The sequence below is a fragment of the Peromyscus eremicus genome, chromosome 13 (genome assembly GCF_949786415.1).
Source record: "Peromyscus eremicus chromosome 13, PerEre_H2_v1, whole genome shotgun sequence".
In the NCBI taxonomy this organism is placed as follows: domain Eukaryota; kingdom Metazoa; phylum Chordata; class Mammalia; order Rodentia; family Cricetidae; genus Peromyscus; species Peromyscus eremicus.
This window is the reverse complement of record NC_081429.1, coordinates 20,696,952-20,720,698: the sequence shown is the minus strand read 5'-3', so window position 1 is coordinate 20,720,698 and position 23,747 is coordinate 20,696,952. Positions and strand designations below refer to the sequence as shown.

The 23,747-nt window shown below is 44.6% G+C and overlaps 1 protein-coding gene across 1 annotated transcript in view; it reads left to right on the top strand.

Annotated features, from left to right (window-relative positions):
- Rab31 (RAB31, member RAS oncogene family) overlaps positions 1-5,469 on the top strand; it is a 129,582-nt gene extending 124,113 nt beyond the window's left edge. The window contains exon 7 of the mRNA XM_059278262.1: positions 4,944-5,469. Coding sequence (XP_059134245.1) covers positions 4,944-5,041 — 98 coding nt within the window. The 3' untranslated portion in view covers positions 5,042-5,469. The remainder of the gene's footprint in view (positions 1-4,943) is intronic.
- Positions 5,470-23,747: the final 18,278 nt, after the last annotated feature.

Here is a 23,747-nt window from a genome sequence, read left to right as displayed (position 1 = left end):
AGGTCTCCCATGGATATCCACAAAACATGGCATATCAAGTTGGGTAGGATGTGAGTGGTGCATGCCTTTGATCTCAGCACTCCTGAAAGGGCAGGTGGATCTCTGTGAGTTTGTGGCTAGACTGGTCTACATAGTGAGTTCTATGACAGTCAGGGCTACAAAGAGAGACCCTGTCTCAAAAAACAAAACAAAAGTTTTCTAGTGCCCTCTCTGTTATTGTAACCAGAGTACAATCAGTCGGCGTGATCCCTGGTCACGTATGAGCCACAGCAGTGTTCCACAAAGACTGCCTCTCCTAAAGCAGGAGCTTCCAGGTGGTTATCAAGAGATAAGGCCTGCCAAGCCCTAGCAAACTTGATCAAGCCCCCAACCTGGACGATTCTGAGAATTAAGATCTGCAGCAGTCACTGAGCAACTTCGAGACGCACTGGACACCGAAGGAAAGAGAGTCAAGCCATCAGAGAATGGAGTTAAAGAAGAGACAGACAACAGAGCTGTTGCAGAGAAGTCGGAGTGTGCAGAGGTGGAACATATCCGAGAGAGCAGCTGCAGGGAGCACACTGCTTTATTCTTTGTGTGTGTTCGGGTGGCTGTCCCAGCCAAGCTGGCCTAAACTCATAGGTTTGGAATTTATTTCCACGTTTTGCATTCCTGAGGAAGTGTTCGTAAAGCATGCTCTTCTCCTGGACTGTCAACTTTCAGGAAACCTGAGAGAAAAGAAAAAAAAAGTCTTTTTAACTTCTCCCCAAGAGCATCTTACACAATCCAAACTGTGTTAAAATAAACACGCTGGCCTAGGATTCGTGTTCAAGAACAGCTTGTTGTGGAGGCTGCACGCTTGGAGGACACTCTGTAGGAGTGGAAACATCCGGAGACCAATCTGAGCCTGTGCAGATGTCGTCTGTGTGTGTTAGCTCAACTCTGTGTCCAGGTAAATGAAATCCTGTGAGCTGTGTACCGGGGAGTCTCCTTGGTGCAGAATGCTGTGGCCACTCTCCAGAACCGTTCTTTTGTTTGAGAACATTTACCCAGCCAGTTCTGAAGGCCTCGGAGCCCAGCACGGGAGCTGGTGCTTATTTCCACAGTGTTGTTTGCTTAGCTCTTGAAGGGCGCTTGGCTCACCGTTGGGATTCAGTTCTCTGTCTCGCTGTAAAGTGGGTGCACTTTATTTCCTCACACTGTTTGAAGCTGGAACTATGTGATGTTCCCAGGCAGAGTGGTCTCCAAACAAACAGGATTCCCTTCTAACTGAACCTTGAGACTCAACCACGTCTCCTGGTCATGAGCACTGGGCAACTTCCCACGCAGAGGCCACTGAGTCCTGGCCGGAGCCTGCTGCTGCAGGGAATCCCCATCATTGTCCTGAGTCCCTAGGATATTAGTAACGGCCGGATACAGTGTGTAGGAGCTGTCGAGTTTACTGTCTCATCTGCTTTTTATAGTGGAGGGAAGAATTGCTCAGGGATTTTACATAACTGATCCAGGCTCGTTTAACTGGGTAACTGATTCTCAAATCTCAAAATGCTTTCTACCCAAAGATAAAGATGAAGTCTGAAGAAACAACATTGATTTTGCCTCTGAGAAATAGAGCACCTTTCCCTTATCCATGGTACCAACCATAGCCTGAAAGTACTAAATAAAAATCCCAGAAATTAAAAAAAAATCATGTTTTAACTTTAATACAACCCGCTGTTATAATTGTTCTAATATATGACTTGTTACTTTATAAATCTCCGAATCTATCTAATTCACAGGTGAAACCTTATCATAGGTATATTTGTATAGGAAAGAAAGGTAGCCAAGTGTTTGGTACTCTGCATGGTTTCAGTTGTCCACTGGGGATTGGTCTAGAAGCATAACTTCTGAGGATTAAGGGGATGTGGTAAAAGGAGTGGCATGAGGAGAGAATCTAGTCAACAAAAAAACTTTACAAAGGCTGAGAACCCTTCCCTACCCAGACTACAAGGGGCACGTGTGTAAAGCCCATGCCTGTGGAAATGACCTCTAAAGGGTTCAGAGCTTACTGGCCCAGTGCATTTTAGCCCACACTTTCTCCCAGCCTGCTAGCCCACTTTCATTCCCAGAAGTATCTTTCTCTCTCTCTCTCTCTCTCTCTCTCTCTCTCTCTCTCTCTCCCCCCCCTTCCTTTCTTCCTTCCTTCCTTTCTTTCTTTCTTTCTTTTTTTTTTTTTTTGGTTTTTTGAGGCAAAGTTTCTCTGTGAAACAGTCCTGGCTGTCCTGGAACTCACTCTGTAGACCAGGCTGGCCTCAAACTCACTGAGATCCACCTGCCTCTGCCTCCCAAGTGCTAAGATTAAAGGTGTGTGCCACCACCACCTGGCTCTCTTTCTTAATAAACTCTCTGCTTCTATTACTGACTGTATGTCCCCAGTGCAATCCTTTGTCCTTGGACATAAGAACCGAGGAACTTCAGTGGTACCTTGAGGACTCAGGACTTCAATGGTAACAGGAGGACCATTGTATCTAATTCTCACGAGGCTCTAGATACTATGAATGGCAAACGAATCTGGCAGCCCTAAGAAGCCACGTTTGTAACACAGGCAGGGAGGCTGTTTGCACATATGACGTCAAAGCCTATTGCCTACTTGGGGAAAAGGTGAGAGCAGGAAAGGTGGAGGAAGGATTGGAGTGTAGACTGACGGACGGACACCTGGTGCTCCTGGCGTGCTCACAATGTGCACGTTGTTTCCAGGTTGCCACTCTTCTGTGTCACTTTAATAAACGTCACATTTGTGTGCTTTATCTGCATTTCTTCACATAGAGAGAATTATGAAAGGCATGTGAAGGAGGCCTGGAAGGTGAGCGCGGTTTAGCTAGTGTTGGGGTTCACATGAGACAGCATGAAAGTGTCTATGGGACGTGGGTTGTATCATTGTTACAAATGCTAATTTGTTGTTGTTGTTGTTGGTATTTCAAGGCAGGGTTTCTCTGTGTAGCCTTGGCTATTCTGGAACTCACTCTCTCTGTAGACCAGGGCCTCGAACTCACAGAGATCCGCCTGTCTCTGCCTCCCGAGTGCTGGGATTAAAGGCGTGCGCCACCACCACCCGACTAGCTCCCATCTTTTAAGTCAACCATATTGTATTAGTTAGAATTATAGTCTTATCCAAAAAATTCAGACGCAAAAGCTAATTATCTATTTAAATAACTATGTGGTGTGACACTGTTGGGCCTCTGAACACATGACTGGCCTGAGGAGCAGGCCGCACTTTATTGGCAGGATGTGACTGGGGCGGGTACCAGGACTTTCTTTTTTATTTACTACTTCAGGTTGACACAGTAGTAAATAAAAAAGGGCATTTTTTATTTTTAACTTCCTTTCAATTGTGATGACAAGTGGGGACATGTCTCGAAGAGGGAAGTACAATCCTATTGTTTCTGCTGAACTCTTTTTTTTTTTTTTTTTTTGAGAGCGGCCTGCAGAAGTTTTGTATTACTTGTTGGCTGTGCAAGATGTCATAAGATGTGGTTGTAGAGAGTGTTGGGAACTCATCCTCACTCTGTGTCAGACGCTCATTTCTACTGTTAACCTTGAGTCCAAGGCCAGAGAGCGTATGTCTCTGCTTGCACTTTGCCGAGTATCTACATCACTCCATCTGCACAGCACACTAAACCCCCAGAAATCGCATCTTATGCCAAAGGCCTTCAGCCTCTGTGTCTTTCAGTTCTGTACTTGGTCCAAACAGGGAGCATATGTTTGCCATAAAAACAAAAGCAAAAGCAAAAATCTTTGGTCTTTGGAAACAATTTCCTCTTTATTCATATGTGTGTGTGTGTGTGTGTGTGTGTGTGTGTGTGTTTTAATCTTCCATTTTAGAGCTAGTGTTCCATGTTTTTTTCAGGATGAATAGAAAAATAGAAGAGAGAGAGAGAGAAATAAAAAGAAAAAGAGACTGTGGATAGAACAAAGGTGGAGGATCCAGTGGAATTATAATTATAATCCATGTGCATTATAGTAAGAACCACTATTTGGTTTTGGCATGTCCTTCAGCAAAGTCACAGAAAGTGGTGGTGACAGCGGACATTTTAAGACGTGCTGGGAAGGATCAAAGATGAATCTTTGGTGTTGGCTGCCTAAGCAGGCTGTTTCTAGATTTCCCTGTGCTTTAGAGGAACAGCTCTCTTGAGATGAAGTTCACATGCCTCGGAGCCCTCCTGTGTCACGTACACAACCCAGTGGTTTTTAGTACAACCACAGAGACCTGGGACCATCAGCACAGTCCACGAAAAAGAACCCAGACCTTAAGCTCTTGTTAGCCCTTCTTCCCTTTGTCTTCTTAATTGTTACTTTGTGTTTCTTTACAAAAGTTAAAATTCAGTGAAGTCAAAATAAGGTTGCTTGTATATGACGTTAGAGTACTACCTCCTGGGAACTATGTCCCGAGGTCCTTCTGGTTAATGAGCTGAGTAAGGCTGGTGGGTTGCTTGCCAGCCCATGGCAGGTCTTCGAAGATCCCAGCAGTTCCCAGCCCAGCTCTCTTTGTGGGGGGCAGAAAAGACAGATAAATGCTTGCTGTTCCTGTAGAAGTCCTACAAAGCAGGGTGACTCCCTGGCCAGGCTAGGGCCCTGAGTGATGGAGCAAGCCGGTAGATCTGCCGAGCGAATGGATACCTTCTCCTGCCCCTGGGGTGTTTGCGTGGCCGGGAAACTGCTGGTAATTTCCCTCAACCTTTTAAACAGGAATTTGACTTCATGTGGAAGCACGGGAAGAAAAGAAGGGGAGAAGAAAGGGGGGGCGGGGAAGGAAGGCTGGAGGGAGGGAGGAAGAGAGGAGACTGAAAGAAAGGAGGAAAGAGCTAGCCCTTCCCCCAGGTACTGCTACTTTCTACACCCAAGCGGGGCAACTTTTTAAAATAAAAGAACTTCAATTTTGGCCTCTTTTTTTTTTTCTCCCCTGCTCCCCCCCCCCCCCCCCCGCGCAGGCCGCCAGATCCCACCCTTGGACCCCCATGAAAATGGAAACAGTGGCGGGATCAAGCTTGGGAACCAGAGCTTGCAAGCCAGCCGGCGGTGCTGCTGACCCCAGGGCCGTATGGAGCACAAAGGAGGAAGCCAGAGCCCTCTCCAGTGTCTGGGGCACTCAGAAGGACCCTACCCTCGGGACTGCCTGCCTGCCGGAGAGTGAGCAGCATTGCATGCTGGGAGACCTGCCGGATGCTGAGCAGGGAAGGTCCCTGAGAAGAGATTATCGAAAACTCGGGAAAACTCACTGTACCTCCACAACATGGCCTTCGGTTTATAAAACGCACACGGCAGGGGTTGTACTTATTAGGTAATAGGTATAGTTGCCGTTTTTTGTTAAAGAAATATTAGAAAATTTTTAGATTTGTTCACAAACCTTGCCGTGCTCTTCTTCTCTGACCTTGGATGTCATCTAGTCAGATTCCAGTAACTTCTCCAGGGCCAGGGTCTTTTTCTCTGGCCAGTTCACCAAAAGGCAAAGGCAATAAATATAGAATGTTAGCTTTTAGTTGGCTTGGGGAGCAAGCCTTTATTAGTTTTTCTGAGGGAAATCAGAGAAGTCTAGCTGGACCATCATTCAAACTGAGAACTGACTTTCCGCAAAAGAGACAAAAGTTGTGTTAGAAACTGCCTCTGTGTCCCTGTTTCATGTAATTGATGAAGATTTTTCTAAGGTACAGTCATACATCAACCAACCAAACCAGACTCGAATGTTACGCATAATTCTGGGGATAGGAGGCCTGGTTTAAAAGAGTTAAGTGGTTGGTATGTAAGCAATGGTTGGTGGAGGATATAAATAGCATGCAGGACACCACCCAGCATACATCCTCTCCGTTGCAATAACTTTCTACTCTTGGAGATGATTAATTCACAGAGCATTGTTTTACTAGGAGACTATGCCATAGTATCTAAGGGAAAAAACTAACCAGAGGATGTTGAGTCTAAATTGTAGAGCAAACTTCTATTAATAGCAGCTAATCATGGGTTGTAGCAAACCAGCCAGAGGAATGTTACCACCTTAAAATTCTGGACCCCCAAAGTATAAAAATCAGAAGACCATACTTTAAGCTTTTCCAGCCTTGGAGAGAACGGCCATCAAGCAGACAGAGCGAGGTTCCAGTCATAGACGGTGGTTGTCAAGTCCAGGATGTGTACACCCACATACGTTCTTCCTCAACTTGGGAGTTAACCGAATCTTAGAATACGAAGGATGGAAAATCCTTGTCTTGATTCAAGAGTGTCCCCCAGTGTCTCATAACAGACATCTCCAACACTGTTAGCAAATGGCATCTGTATGTTGTAACAGGGCCTTCTCAAGGACAGTCAGCTCCTGTCCCATGCTGCCAGCGTCACTGGCTGACAGGATTCTGTGTGCCGACAAAAGACACGAATCCACTCGCCACAGGTAAAACAAACAAAAGAACTAGAGTTGAAACTGAAAAGGCCTCTCTCCAGGTAGTATGAAGCTTATGTTTGAACCTTCCTCTGTTTTAGGGAAACTAGTCCTGGGAACTTGTATTGGTATAGTTTGGCTGTCTAGATTCCCAAGCCGAGATGGTACTGTTCCCAGAAGAGAATGTCATGGCTTTGGATTGGGTTTGCAGAGGTTGAATTTTACATGAACTGTCTGGGCTTTCCCCTGACAGTGAGCCCCCCTGGGTGTTTTAGAGAAGCGTATGAGGGAATGAAACCTTGCCTTTTCTAGGCTGCATTGCCTTTGATGTCAAAGCTAGGCAGAGGGTAAGTACGCATGTGTGTCAAACAGAGAGTGTGTGGCACTTGGGCACACAAATATTCATACCATCTTGGGCCTTCTCTGCAGGTAGATGCTGTGGCCTTTGGTGCCTTTCTCCCCTTGGCCTGGGGATTCCTTTTGGGCTGTTTTAACAATTGACCTTTAATCATAGAAACATATGTAAAGACCTAAAAATTACAATTGTTCTGACACAGGATATGGTATCCTTATCATCGTTCCCAGAATTCCCTTCCCAGCCCCCATTGTCTCTCTCTCGCATGTGGCAGGTTTGTATATGTGTAAATATGATTGATGTTGGCGACACCCACATGTAATCCATTTTAGAGTGGCTGGTTTGGCTCATGACCTTGTTTGTGTCTGTAAGTGAGGCGCATATCGTCAAAGGGATTCTTTCTCAGCAGAAATCCCTGAGGACAGTGGTAGAGCTGTGCAAATGTTTTACACAGGTACAGAATCGACTTGCCATTTTCTAGTAAAAAATGGTACATTAGGGTACTGAATATGATGTTACCCTGCAGACTAACCTGCATTCTAGCCAGTAGTAAGGGCTGTGCCCCAGTGGGGATCCCACTCTTTCCTGAAGGAGGTTTGGAGGACTGAAACATTTCCTCTGCCATTAAGGACTATGGCCTGTATAGACTTCCCTCCTTGCCACTCTGCAGTGTTCAGGGCAGGGAGTAAGAAGCCAGCCATCAGCCAAGAGCTCCGGCTGTGTTCAGACCTGATCATGCCTTTCATCGTTGTGACACCCAGTGACCCAGCAGTCATGCCGTCACACAGACTGTCACCCTTTCTGGTGGTTTTGTAAAGGGTTTCCACTTGGGCTGGACCCAGGTTTTGTACCTAGACGATCCCTCCCCAGACACCCGGGACCTTCGCATCTTGTACTCTGTTCTATGGTAAAGCATTTCCCTTGTGCTCATTTGTATCCGTTGCTTTTGATTTTAACCCATTGGTATGATTCATACTAATAAATATTTTAAGTTTCACTGAGTATCTTTTGTTTTGTTTTTCGAGACAGAGTTTTTCTATGTAGCTTTTCATCTTTCCTGGAACTCACTCTGTAGACCAGGTTGGCCTTGAACTCACAAGAGATCCACCTGCCTCTGCCTCCCAAGTGCTGGGATTAAAGGGGTGCGCCACCACTGCCTGGCTGAGTATCTTTTTCTTATTACAATCAGTAAAGTGGTTAAAAGTCAACTCAGAATAAAAAAAAAAAAGGCATGTAAATCTGTACATGTGAAGACCTGGAGGAGAATATTCACTGAAGCACTGTTGATAATAGCTAATTGTCATCCACTACGGAAACAGATAAAGCGTGGTCACGTGATGAAAGCTATGGGCTAGGATGAATGCATTGTCTATAATGTATCACCATGCATTTCTAAGCAGAGTGTGGAGTTCAAGGCTTCGCTGCCCTGAGGGAGCCACTCACGGGAGTCTGTGGAATAGTTTTCAGTAGCTGTTCACTGCATAGCATGGGGAATGGAACCGTGACCCTGGATGCATGAATAAAGACAACTGGGGTTGTCTGAGGGTTTCTATTGCTGCAAAGAGACACCGTGACCACAACAACTCTTACAAAGAAAAACATTTAATTGGTGCTGGCTTACATTTCAGAGGTTTAGTCCATTATCATCATAACAGAAAGCAAGGCAGCGTGCAGACAGACATGGTGCTGGAGAGGTAGCTGAAATTTCTACATCCTGGTCCACAGGCATCAGGAAGAGACTGTGTGTTACACTGGACATAGCTTGAGCACAGGAGACCTCAGAATCTGCCCCCACAATGACACTTCCTCCAACAAGGCCACATCTATTCCAACAAGGTCACACCCCCTATAGGAGTGACACTCCCTATAGGCCAAGCATTCAAACACATGAGTCTATGGGGCCATACCTATTCAAACCGCCACAGGGGAATGAATAGTAATTATCATTTATTGACGTGTGGAGGGAAGTAGAAGCATAAGAAGGAAAAGCATCAACTTGTGCCACAAATGACACCAAATCAGGTCAGAGATGAACAAAGGCTTTTGACTGTCAGCCATTTTCAAAAATCTGAAGCCAATACCCAGCATGGTATCGCACTCTTTTAATCCTAGCACCAGGGAAACAAAGGCAGGTAGATCTCTGGGAGTTCATTTCCAGCCTCATCTACATAGTGAGTTCCAGGCCAGCCAGGGCTACACAATGAAATCCTGTCTCAATCACTCAATAAATAGGTAAATAAGTAAATAAGTCTGAAGCAAATATGATGAAATGATAGTATTTGATAAATTCAAGGCATGTGCTTTACTAGCCTCTATATTTCTCTGGGATCAGTCTTTCCCAGAAATGGAGAGATATGGAGGTAAGAAGCAAGGATTAAGCTAACTTTAGTGTGCTAGAAAGATCTCTATCATTGCCAGCCTGATGGAGCATACTGGCAGAGCTTCTGTTTTCCACAGAGAGCTTGTGCTGAGTAGATGGAAGGCCTGTGTGAAGCGGTACCTTATGTTCTTTACATTTGAGAGGTGCCGAGGGCACTCTGGGAAGCTGCTCAGGCTGTACATAATCAAACGAGACTAGAAAACAATCTACCATGACTGGGGAAATGGCTCATAGGTTAAGAATGCTTGCTGGGTAAGCATGAAGACCTGAGTTTGGAGCCCCAACACCCACATAAATCCAGGCATTGGCCCCATGTTCCTGTAATGGGGCATAGAGATAGGCAGCGGCCGGCCAGCCAGCCCAGCAGAAACTTGAGTTTCAGGTTCAATGAGAGACTCTGTATCAAGAAAAGAAGGTGGATCATGATAGAGCAGGATGCCTGATATCTTCCTATGTTCTCCATATATGTGTGCAGGGATGGGCACGCACATGTATGCATGCATACACACACGCCACAAACAAAATGAAAAGACTTCAGGGTGGAGCCTGCAAGATTGAATTCTGATGAGAAGTGACAGAGACCAGATCACATGTCTGTACATAACCTTCGTTTTTCAGCATGTGATATCTTGTTCTGTCTCAGGACCCTGCCAGCAAGTAGGCCAACCCCAGATGTGGGTTGATGTCCCTAGACCAAACTGTGACCCCAAATCTTTCTTAAGTTACCCCAGTCTGTGGTATTGTGTTATTAGCAACAAACTGAGATGTTTGATTACTTTGGTCTAGTAGGATGTTACGTTGGAGAAGGAATCTAAACACTCAAGAGTTAGTGGATAAGGACCTTCTTTATAAAAGTCACATGACTATCCACCCATCTATCTCTAACCATCCACAAATCTATAAACTCATCCATCCACCCCTGGCTCTATCTAACCACCCACTCAACACTCAACACTCAATCATCTACCCACCCACAACCCTAACTACCTACCCAACACTTACTCATCCACCCACCTCCCCACTCACCTATCTACGTACCCAGCCATTCACACATACAGCCATCTACCTTGACACCCATGCATCTCTTTACCCACCGCAACCTATCTGTCTGTCCATCCACTCACTTTTCCAATAAGGATTTATTGAGGGCTCTTGTGAATCAAATGCTGAACCAGTCCTCCCTGCCCCCACCCATCCATCCAGTCACCAAACTTATAGAGAAGAAACAGGAAGCTAAAGATAAGCAAACCAAGAACGTTAGGACGGAACAGAAATCCCAACTGCAGACAAGACAGCTTAACTTAGAGACACTCTCACTGCTGAGCAGGAACCAAGATCCTAGGGATCTACTCCACTCCTAATCCTCAGATGAGCAAGGCACTTAGCTTCCCCGGACCTCAGTTTCTCCTGTAAAATGGGGACAATACAGCAAGCCAGAGCTAATGCCAAGATGAAGTGGAGTAAATAATGAGCTAGGACAGCAAACGAAAGCTTTGGTCTTTGGCTGGTGCTAAGCATGGCTCTCCTCCTGACTTCTCAGTTCCCACGTTCTTTTGGTTATCATCCCCTGTCTTGGAAGACAATGTCATGTAAAGACTGAGAAACTTCAAGTCAACCCTCTGAATGCAGCTTCCAGCTCTGTGACTTGTGGGTGGTGGAAGCCTTACCAGATTGAGCTCCCAAAGTTCCCTGTTGGGTGAAGGGCGTGTGTCGGTCACAGGCACCCACACCTTACTTCTGGGACCCAGATAGTGTTACAATGGAAAGACTTTCCCAAGCTTGCGATAGGCCCACTTAGCACCAAAACTAGACCTAGACTGATGTGATACTTTGTAATCATTGTTTCTCCAAAATGTTTCACCGTTTATTTGTAAAAATACTGCTGTGTTTGATTATGGGACTCACCGTCATATTACTTTTATGAAATTCAGACAAAACTCTAGATCCTGGAAGCATCCACCCTCAAGACATAATGTGCTCTCAGCTGTGGACCGCACCTCACGATTGTACCTCAGAAACTAAGGGGACAAATGTCTGAGTTGAGGCGACGCATAGGGTCTCCAGGAAAACCCAAAGGCTGCTTTCTCCCATGGAAAGCAACACTCCAGCTGCCTGGAACCACAGGGTTTTGCCACACTGAAAGAAGTTCTGGTGGCCATGGAAGCAGGCAAGAATTAAAAAACAATAATCTTCACATGAGTAGAGAGGCTGCTGTTCCCCAACATTCATGAGATTGGTGCTGTTACTACCTCCGTTCTACAGATGAAGGAACCGAGACTCAAAGCAAAGTTGCCCAAGATCATAGAGCAGGAAAATGGGCTAGAGGTCAAATGTTAGCTGCCATTATTTCTTCCTTTCTTTACTCTCATTACTCTAGGGAAAAAGGGGGCTGCAGAAAATGAAATCCATTCTGATTGACAAGTTCCCAGGAGCTACTTTCACATTATATCTTAGTTTGTCCACAAAAAAAAAAAATCCAAGAAAAATGCACAGTTCTAATGTGTAAGGTATTTTTTTTTCTCTTGCTATGCTGGGGATTGAACCTAGGACCTTGCACATTCAAGGAAGTTCCCCACTCAGCGACATCCTTAGTTGATCTCATCCTTTGTAAGAAAGGATCCTGGAGAACTTGAACGACATTCTCAATTCTACACAGCGAGAAAGTAGGGCGAGCTGTATCCACGCTGAGACCTATCCTATTTTGAAATGTGTTCTCACATCTCAGGAGAACACGTTTTACCCAGGGAGCTAAGGGTTAATCAGCTCTGGCTGGAAGAGCAGAATTGCCCTATTAAAAGGTGCTTGCTGGTTTGGCTCACCCAGAAGGTTGACTCTCCAGAAGGTTGCTGTGTGTTTCCCTTGTCCTTGATTTTGCTGTGGCAACCATTGCTCAGCCCTCAGTCAAGTTTTGAAATGCCCTGGAAATAACTCACGCACGTGGGGTCAGCAATCTAGACTTTGTAGGGTTCGAGGTCCTGAGCTGCTGTAAACCCAGGGCCCAAACTGGTCTCTGCCCATGAGCCTGGTTGACCTTTCTCTGCTTCAACTCACATTCTCCCTGGATTTAGAAATACCCAGTCTTTCTATTTGTTTGAAAAAGAAGCCCTAACTTGTGTCTAAGGCCCAGAGGGTTGGTCCTTCCATCTTATACTTGTTCACATTGCTCCCGGCTCCTGTCAGCCTATGTGCATGCTTACATCTTCGCTAATTTTGATCAGCTGCCGTACATCCCCTCTGCTCCCCCTTTCTCTTGCACTCACAAAATGAAAGAAAGTGAATCTTGGTCCTCTGTTAACATGGTCTCCTCATTTTGTACTGTCAAAGACTATTAGAAACGTACCTAATGCTGGCTTTTCCAGCCTCCCTCTCTCCACTTCTCTTCTGGATGCTCCCTTTTCTGGTTCCTGTGTCTTGGGCTCCATGGTTCCTCTATTCCACTGCCCACCTTCCCTTGTCTTTTGCTGGGTTAGGCAGTCTTCCTGCTTAAATACAGATATCTTCTGCAAACCTCTCGTGATGGTTAATCTTGAGTCAACTTGATTGAATTGAGAGATATCTTGGAGACAAGCAAGGCACACCTCTGGCTGTCTTTGTGGGCATTTAGTCTTTCACCTAATCAGACATTTGACCCACTGATGGATTCAAAATTTGAATATGCTTTGGTGGAAACTGGAAGGTCCAGTCTGCTTAGAGGAACCAGGTCACAGTTTCACAAATCTAATAGGGCTCAACCCAGGGACAAACAACTATCTGAGGATGCCTATTTAATGTATCAAAGTGGACCTGGCCCCAGGTTCTCCCAGCATCCCTCAGTCCCTGCTTGTTACAGGGTGTGCTGGCTTGTCTTATATCAACTTGACACAAACTAGAGTTATCTGAAAGAAGGGAACCTTCAATGAAGAAATGCCTCCACAAGATCAGGATGTAGGGCGTTTTCTTAATCAGTGACTGATGGGAGAGGTACAGCCCATGGTGGATGGGGCCATCCCTGGGCTGGTGGTCCTGGATTCTATAAGAAAGCAGACTAAGCAAGTCATGGGAAGCAAGCCATGGAAGCAAGCCCCTCCATAGCCTCTGTATCAGTTCCTGCCTCCAGGATCCTGCCCTGCTTGAGTTCCTGTCTTGACTTCCTTTGATGATGAATTGTGATATGGAAGCATAAGCTGAATAAACCCTTTACTCCCCAAATTGATTTTTGGTCATGGTGTTTCATTGCAATAACAGAAACCCTAACTGAGACACAGGGTATGGCTGACATGCCCCACCTCCTACCCTAAACCTCTCCAGCCCAGGGACTGGGCTGGGTGGCCCCTCCCCCAGCAACTCTTCCCTATATAATCCAGCCTTTTTGGCTATGTGGTCTTTTTTTTTTTTTTTTTTTTTTTTTTTACCCTTTTGGCATCTTGGTCTCCTGGCTCTCTCTCCCTTCCCCCTCTCCTCACAAGGCCCAGCTCAGGGTAATATTCATTCTGGACTCACCCAGATGTCTCTGCCTCTGGCTATGCTCTCCCTCATATCTACAATGAATTCTCTCCTCCATCATACCTAGGAGCAGTCATGTCCTTTCTTATTTCATTTTTCATTCATCTGGTGCTGAAATCCGGGACTGAACCAGGGATCTGTAGTCCTTCTCAGCTTTTGTCCCCGATGCCTTGGGCTGAGCAGCTCTGCTGGTCCCTCTTCTGCCTCTGAGGGGTTGAAACACTGAAATTGCGTGTCTAGAGATGTCTTTCCCCCATAACTTGTTCTGTAGGTATTTCATCAGAGCAAGGAAAAGTCTCTCTCCTCTCTTTCTCTCTCTCACACACTCTCTCTCACAAACTTGCTCATGAACACACACTCTCATGAACACACACTTTCACATGCTCTCACGCACTCAAAAGAATGCTTTCACATGGGCATGCTCTCACCTGCAAACTCTCACACACACACACACTCTCACCTGCACACACTCTCATCCCCATACTCATACACACACTCACACATATACACTCATTCACACACACTTCTACACACACTCTTTCACACATTTCTCTTTCACATTTTTCACACTCTTCTCACACACCTCTCTCACACTCATGGGAACACTCTCACAAATGCTCTCACCTGCAAACTCTCTCATGCACACATCTCTTACACTCATACACACTCATCTGCACACATTCTCATCCTCACACTCACATACATACTCTTTCATACACACTCTTTCACACACACTCCTTCACACACACTCACACACTCTTCTCTCATATACTCTCACACACTTCTCTCATACTCTTCTCACACTCTCACACACAATCTCTCTCTCTCACAACTCTCTCATACATACATAATCTCTCTCACATTCACTCTCTATCACATACACTCTCTCACACACACATGCACTCTTTCTCACACACACTCACACACTCACACACACACAATCTTATTCTCTCACTCACACTCTCTCATACACTCTCTCACACATTCACACACACACATTCACATATATACACTCTCACTCACACTCTCACACACATTCTCTCACACACACATAGATACATGTTCCTGATATTGCTCAATAGACCACTTTCCTGATGCTATTATTCAACTTTAGAGTTTCAAGGATTATTTTTAGGTGTTTGACTTCCAAATTGTGGTCTGACATAACTTCATTGCAGAGTTGAGACCTTGCTTCCCACCCTCTTGACAGGGGTGCCCCATGGGTGCCCTGCTTCAGGCGCCCTTCTCAGGTGCACAAACCCCAGGCTGCTCTGTTAGTGAGTTCGTGTACAACATTCTCTCAGCAGCTCCAGCTTCATAGGTTCTTAATATTGCAGCTATTGTGAACAGATTTCTCTGAAATTTACTTTTGACTCTCAGGCCTTGCTGTGGTTCCATAAACCCCCAAAAGTGTCACCAACTAAACCAGTGTTCAAAACTCTGGACCTGTGGAGAGACATTGCCCATTCAGATAACACCCCCGCCCCCACTGCAAGTCAAATGAAACTCTAACTGTACAACCCATGTCAAGCCCCGCCTTTATCTCTGGCTGTGACCCCTGGTCCGGCCCCTCCATACCAGCTTGCTTTCCTCTCTGTTGTAAAGCACATCCCTTGATCGTAAAGCTCATCTTGAACAACTTTCAGCAGCTCAGAAACTGGAAAAGAGGTATGGCATTGGCAGAGCTGCACACACACACACACACACACACACACACACACACACACACACGAGACTTTTTTCTGAGGGCCAAAGCTTAATTCTTCATTTTGTTTTTCTCTCTGCTGGATATTCTTTTTCTGTCTTACATTTCTCCCTTAACCCTTTTATACCACCTAAGACAAAGATTTCTATGCAAGAGAAGACTAGTCATAATCTCATTACATATTTTCCAAAAACAAATTATTTACATAAGAAGAAATCATGTTAAGATTACAAGAAGAAATCCTATTAAGGTCACAAGTTATGGCCAGGCGGCAGTGGTGCACACCTTTAATCCCAGCACTCAGGAGGCAGAGGCAGGCAGATCTCTGAGTTCGAGACCAGCTTGATCTACAAAGCGAGTTTCAGGATGGCCAGGGCCATTACAAAAAGGAAACCTGTCTTGAAAACAAAACAAAACAAAAAAACAAAAAACAAACAAACAAAAAAAGATCACAAGTGTTAAATTTTTTTTTTATTTTTCCCACCATAACATCTTCACCCCCAAAGCAATGATTCTTTTATTACTAATTAACAAAGTTTTAAGCAAGCTCAGTGTATTTCAGTCAGTTCCTTTGTACGGGCAGGCAGCTGTTTGAGGTTTCAGTGTGATAGATTTCTAGTCTTAATACTACTCAAGAGAAACTTTAAGCGAGCGGTCAGCTAACCATCTGTTAGAGATGGTTATCTTTACACACAATAGGGTCATATAATTTTCTTTCACAACTTTGCTTTTTCAAGGTGCACACTGGGGCCTGTGATTAATTCTGTAAGTTACATGACCAAGGAACTCCGGACTAACCTGGGGTGTAGGGACATAATTGTTTTCTTTGATCATCTGCCAAAATTCATGGTTCTACAACACATGAAACTTCCTTGTTCTTATTTTTCATCCTCTGCAAATCTCACATCTAACAAAGGGGAAAGTGACTTTTAGCCTGTATTTGCCTTTTTTGTATCTCTTTTTGAAGCATTTGGCAGAATAACTTAAAACCGTTTCTCTAATCATCTTTACTAACTGCCCTAACTACCTGTATCTTTTAGGCTGACTCAGAAAGTCTGATTAAATCTTAGATCTAAGGAATCATCATTGCTGTTATAAAAATCATCTTCATTATGATCTAAAGTCAATTGCCCGGTGAGGAGTGGGATTTTCCCAAGCAACAATCACACTGTATTAGATACAGTGGGGTCCCTTCGTACGGTAATCACACCGTGCCGACTACAGCAGGAGCATGGCAGCGGCAAGCAGGAGGACACACGGCAGAAGCCAGGGGTGTTCTGGAGATAATCCCCCCAGGGCTTTGCCTCTTCAGGATGGACCCAGAGTAGCTTTGTTATCCTCTGGGCTGTGTTTCGTAAGCTCCAGTGCTGTCTGCAGCTCCTCTCCCGTGGCCACTGGCAATCCCTGTTTGCTTCTCTTTTCTCAGCTTCTCCTCACCCTTCTAATCATTATGGATTTGGGGATAGTAGGTTAGCATTAAGGTTCCAATGGTACTATCAAAGATGGTGATATCGTATACCTAACACGATGGATGAGTCTAGCCCTGGACTGATGGTTTGATTCTCTCCCCTCTTCTGAAGTTAGTCAAGTAGCACCTTGGAGGGTCAAAAGGAAAAAGAGCTGGGCGGTGGTGGTGCACACCTTTAATCCCAGCACTCGGGAGGCAGAGCCAGGTGGATCTCTGTGAGTTCGAGGCCAGCCTGGTCTACAGAGCGAGATCCAGTACAGGCACCAAAACTACACAGACAAGCCCTGTCTCGAAAAACAAACAAAAACAAAAACAAAACAAAAAGAAAAAAGAAAGGAAGGAAGAAAGAAAAAGAGGAGCTGGCAGGACACAGACATTTCGGTCCTATTGTACAGTTGCCACTGAGCATCTGTGACGAGGCACAACGTGGTAGAGGCTAAGAACCACCAAGGCTTGTCTCTATCCCCAGGCAGCTTACGTTTTGGGAGGAGAGGAATGACTTAGGGTCACATGACTCCCATTTCATCAAGTGTGGTTAGATGGGAGGGCTGAGGGACTGGGACTGTGTCCTGGTTGGTGGCATTTTAAACTTTTTTGACTCAAACATTTGCTTTCCAATGTTCTGTTTTTGCATCTTCTGTAAACAGTTTGTAAAAGTCTTATGGGAACAGTTCCCTTCATCTCTCTCCTTTCCTTTATTCAGAGTTGGTATTAGTCAGGATTCTCTAGAAATAGAATATAGAATTAATCTATATTTATTAAAAGGGGGTTTATTAGGATGGCTTACAGGCTATGGTCTGGCCAGTCCAAAAATGGCTGTCTCCTGATGGAAAAGCTAAGGATTCTGTAGTTGTTTAATCCATGAAGCTAGATATCTCAGCTGGTCTTCAGTCTAAGTTGGAGTCCCAAAGAAGCAGGTTCTAATACCAGTGAAGGAATGCCTCTGCGCAGGACAGGTGAAGTTGCCATCAAGAGTAAGGGCAAACAGACAAAAGGCAATCTGTGTCCTTTTATGTGGGCTGCCACCAGAAAGTGTGGCCCAGATTTAGGGCTGGTCTTCCCACCTCAAATGATCAAATCAGAAAATTCCTCATAGCTGTGCCTAGCTGCTTGGGTTTTAGTCCACTCCAGAGGTAGTCAAGTTGACAATCGTGATTAGCTATCACAGAGGTCAAGGTGAAGCCGGTGGCTGCTGGATATTAAACTGTACTTACAGCTAGGTTTAGAAGATGGAACCTGAGTCTTCTTTCATTGTTTCTCATTAAACTTGTGAACTTGTTTCTATTTGTTGTCATTAAAGCCCACTGGGTGCTGTACTTGAGATGGGGTTCCTCCTAAGGAAGTCCAGCATGGTGACTCTCAACATCAAATTACTGCTCTAAGAGATGGTTAATGGGGCTTGTTCATTTGCTCTACTCTTTGGCAGGTCCATTGTTTCTGAAAGTGGACAGTCTATAGGAAGGAGGCTGCTATTTCCCATGGCTGGATCCCTTTAAGGGTGAGCACTGGTAGATGGATGCAGAAGGCGGCGGAACTATGACCAGAAGGCACGTGCTTTTATCATCTTTTAAACAACGTGTTTGTATGAAAACATCAACAAACTTAGAAATAATTTGGATCTTACCAAAACCACTTCAGACAGATTTCCCAGTAATTATTCATACAAGAGAGCTTTGAACATCATACTAGAAGTCAAAACAGGACCTCGGCTCCTAACTTTGTCCTGATGGAGTACTCAATGGTATGAGTCAAGTTTTCAGACTCTTCCAAGAGGAAGCCCTAGGAGCTAAAGCTTGCCTGTGCCTAGTATGTACCATCTGCCGTAACAGACATGCCTTAGCTGTTTATACCCACTTCTCATCTCAGACTGTCACTACATGCACCTGTGACTCTATCAGGGTGGCTGCAGGCCGTGAATGTGGCAGACTAAATGCTCCTGGGCAAATTGGTCAAATGGAGACCAAGGAGTTGAGACTGGTCTGTATCAGTCTGGCTTGATGTAGACCACAGGTGCTCGCAAAGGCAGGTGTCTAGATTACTACCAGACACGTGTTTAGGGGGAATCTCCCAAATAAACTATTTGCTCTCAAATTCTTAGCATTTGCTTTTCATAGCCAATTAAAATGTATTATCTAGCTCGGTGTGGTGGCACACATCTTTAATCTGTTGCTAAGTGTCATTCTCTGATCAAAGGAACCTAGAAAAGCAGGATTCTAGAGCCAGGACAGTGAATAGACTAGACCTGTGGTTCTCAACCTTCCTAATGCTGTGACACTTTAATACAGTTCCTCATGTTGTGGTGATCCCAACCATAGAATTATTTTCATTGCTACTTCATAACTATAATTTTTCAACTGAGCAGTGTCTGTTCCTAAGACCATCGGAAATATGTTTTCTGATGGTCGAGACCCACAGGTTGAGAACCATTGTACTAGATGAACCTGGCAAAGTGTCTTGATTTCTTGATCCTGTAATAAAATGCCTGACAAAAGAAACTTGAGGATAGAAGGAAGGAAAGGGTTTGTTTTGGCTCAAGTTCAAGGGTATAGTCATGGTGGCAGGATCTTGAGGACACTGGTCACGTTACATCTGCATTTGGGAAGTAGAGATTGTTGAATGCTGGTGTTAGCTTGTTTTCTCCTTTTTATTCAGTCCAGGAGCCCAGCCCATAGGAAGGTGATCCTTCCTGGAACAGACCTTAGCACAACTAACTCCATGATGAAGTACTATTTGGGTTATAAAACTCAAATGTAGACAGCATTATCTGTCAAAATGAGAACAAAGATCTAATCCTTCAAAGTCCATAGTTCTGGGACAGTCTCTAAGGTACTAACCTTGCCTTTTAGCTCCTATAGTTCTGCTTCCATCTAACTGTTCTTGTTTATGGAGGCATGTCAACCCAGGATATGGTTTTTGTGCTTAAAAGCTCACCCTGAAAAAAGACATGGGCCTCCACTGGGATCCTGAATAGCCAGCATAGCCACCAGCTGGGCCGGCTCACTAAGACTTTCTATTGACTTAAACCCATGTCTGAGTAGTCTTCACTGGTGGACGCCCCCCAACACTTCTGACCTAAATGAAGCTAATCTAGATAAGCCCTCACACACGTGCCCACAATCTTGTCTCCTAGATGATTCTGCACACTGCTGTGCTGACGGTCAGTACTGATGATCGTAAACATCTTGTAAGCAGAAAGCACAGACGTTTACAAAGGTAAGCTCATGTCAAAGGGAAGCAGGAGCCATTTGAAAATGCTCTCGAATGCCAAAGCTGGGACAAGCTGCATGATGAAATAAATAACCCAGTACCAGATTACAAAACAAAGTATACATTGAACATCCATGAATCAACTTCTGATATGAACAAATGACTGAATGAAAAAGTGGAGAACAAACCCCCAAACGGAAGAATTCTAAGTGATTTATATAGGATATTCCTCTTGAGCATGGCTGTGAATAGTGACCTACCACTCTCCCTCCCTCACTCCCTTTCTTTCCTTCCCTTCTTTCCTGTGCAATAAGGGAAGGAAGGGGAAGGAATTAACCATTCAACAGAGAAACAGAATAACCCCTCAGCCTGGTGCTCAAGTTCAAAGGCATTGGAGATGAGTCTTGTTGGTAGTGTGATCTCTACATATATTTAATTTATAATATAAGGATGAAGATAGCACTTTACCTCCAGTCTTCCTCCCTAAGACTCTAGTCTGAACATGAGGAACATATCAGATAAACTCTAACTGAAAGGAAACTTGCTAATACTTTTCAAGCCAATTAGTTAAATCTTAAGGAGATTGGAAGTAAAAGCCCATAATATAACGAATACTCAGTTCTCTGTGCAAGCATCCACCAGGAAGACTTGAAGGGCAGGAAATGGTCAATTGAGAGAAAGAGGCCAAGAGGTAGAGGGTGGTTCCTGGGCCTCCTGCTGTGAAAGAACACCGAGACACTTCTTAAGCAAAAAGGATTATAAAACACTCTTTTGGAAAATTTTAGAGGAGCTCAGTGTTTAAAAGCTCACTGAGGACCTGAGTTAGGTTCCTGGCTGCCTACATCATGAAGCTCACAAGCACCTATCACCCCAACTCCAGGGGATCAGGTGTCCCCTTCTGGACTTGGTGAGCACCCCCACTCATACATGCACACCCCCTAACACATAACTAAAAATAATATCACCCTTAAAACAGAAAGAAGGTTCTCCTTGGATTCTATCTATAATCAGGCCAACAAAATGGCTCAGGGAGTGAAGGTTGCTACCAAGCCTGACAACATATGTACCGAGGGCTGTGGGAGTATACAGCAGGTGACAACTAGTGTTTGACAAGTCAACCCACCAGATGTATAATTCCCTGATGAGGAGCCCCACCTGGCAAAGCTGTGGGGGTCACTGGCTGTGGAAACTGGTTGTTTTCTGTCTGTAACTTACTACTATGCCACCATTACACCTCCACAGCCCGCTGGTAGTGTGTTTTACATCTTTGGGCACAATTATAGCTGTGGATGGTCAGGAAGATGATTTCTGTTTAAGTTGTATAATTCTGATGTATAGAAATAATACCAGAATATTCTTCTCTACTGACACAGGAAAGTAAAATTCTCAGTCACTAAGACAGCTAATTTTAGACTTCAGAACAAATTCAAAACAGACTAAGCTGCCCCTGCAGAAAATGCACAAAGACTAATTCCCAGATTAATAGTATTGTTTATTGCTAAATCAGGGCCAGACTGTTTACACTGAGATATAGCTCCCTACAGTAGTTCTCTTTCTGCACGTAGCCTGAATGCTCAAGGTCCAGCCAGTTGTTTACTGTCTGGGATCCCTCACCAACTTAGAGCTACGTGTACGGGTCACTGTGACATTACTAGCCTAAGAGAAACTATGTGACTTATCTTGTGTTATGAGAAATGGGTAAGGCCCTAAAAATGTAACTTATAATTGTCCAGAGTTTGGCTGTGAAAGGAGCAGTCATGGTGTAGAGAGAGGGATTGTGCAGAGCAATGTGAGGCATCTGTGAAAAGAGCTGGGCAGAAGTGAGTGTGTGTGTGTGTGTGTGTGTGTGTGTGTGTGTGTGTGTGTGTGTGCTGAGGAAGGCATGTGAAGGGACTGTGTAAGGAGTAGTGGGTGAGTGAGTGAGGTGTGTGTGGGAGAGAGAGAGAGAGAGAGAGAGAGAGAGAGAGAGAGAGAGAGTGCTGAGTGAGGGGTGTAGCTGTATGGACAGAGAGAAAGAAGTATGAGAGATAAGAAGAAGCGTGAGAGTAGGGTGAGAAAGTGAATGAATGAGAAACTGAGTAAAGAGTGAATAAAACATGTAATATGTGAAGGAATGTAACAGTAGAGAGAAGAAATGTGTAGATGTAACTGTGCAAAAGAGGTACATGGCTATGTGAAGAATTTATGGAGAATGTAACAATGTGAAATGTAACTTGGCTGTATGGAGAATGTAATGATGTGGAATATAACTATATGGAACAAGAGATTTTTTTTTAAGATGTAGTAAAAGAGAAAGTTGCCATCAGAAAGCATGTGTGTTTCCTTATTTTGCCCCTCAGATACATAGAAACTTATTTCTAAGTATCCTCAGATTTAAAAAAAAGTCTAGCCCTCAGATAGATAAGAATTTTTCTTAAGCCCTTGCCGCCTTCCTGGATTTTTTTGTTACCCTGGTGGTAGCTGGAGGCTGGCCCCCTGGCTACTGGTACCTGGGTTTGATCCCTGAGACCCACATAATAGAAGGAGAGAACTGGTTCCTGAAAGTTGTTCTCTGACTTCCACATATAGGCTTTGGCCCAGATGTATCCACAACACATATGTAGTAATAAATTATTTTTAAAAGAAAGAAAATATCTATAAGCATATAGAAAAAGACCGTATGAGTCATAATACTAATAGCAATAAGTTCTGAAGATGGGCATTGAGTGGGTTTTGTCTGAAATGGTTCCCTGATGTGAGATGTCTTTCTGTATGCTGTGAATATGTGTTGCTCCCATCGGTTAATAAATAAAGCTGCTTTGGCCTATGGTAAGGCAGGAGAAGAGCCAGGTTGGAAATCCAAGCAAAGATACAGGGAGAAGAAGGGAGGAGCCAGGCAGATGCCATCCAGCTGCCCAAGGAGCAAAATGCCAGCAGACTAGTAATGGTATGGCCACGTGGCAATACACAGATGAATAGAAATGGGTTAATTTAAGCTGTAAGAGCTAGTTAATAATAAGCCTGAGCCATAAGCCAAATAGTTTGTAATTAATATCAAGCCTCTGAATGATTATTTTATAAGTGGCTGCAAAGGTGGGACACAGAAAAGCCTCTGGCTAACAGTCCCTACAGGCTCATGTTTAAAAATCCGGTCCCCAGCTGATGGCAGAATTTGGCAAATTGTGAAACTTTGGGAGGTGAGGTCAGGCTGCCACGGCGGGGTTTGATGCCACGGCCCCACTTAGGGCATGGAAGGGGAGATGCTCTCACTTCTTCCTCTCGGCTAGGAAGTCTCATCTACATCATTTTGATGGGTTATGCCTGTTTCCAGTCCTGTTCTCTGCTCACGTGAACAAGCCTCTTCCGTGGACTCCCACTGCCACTAAACTGCTGGGCCATGCCTTCCCTGCCATGGTGACGGAACACTCTCTGAAACTGTGGGCCAACATACACCTTGACCAAAATATCTGACGGATATTTTGTCTATGCAGCAGGAAACATAACCAACGCAGACAAAAATGGATCAGTTTTATTTTCATTCCACGTATCAGCTTTCTCGTTCTTCTGTCAGGAATCTGTACTGTAATGTAAATCAAACACAGTTTATGCCAGCTTAGCATATGGGGAGGGGGGCAGTCCACAGTAGTCTTCCTGTAGAGGCAGGAGTGAATTCTCGGTGTGAATCCCAGTTTCCTTCTGGCAGGCTGCTCAGTGCTGTAGTCGTGGCCCTTTGCAGCCGGGTTCTAGGTGCATCTTAGGTTCTCCTAGTGATGAACCTGCTTGAGAAGGAGGCCA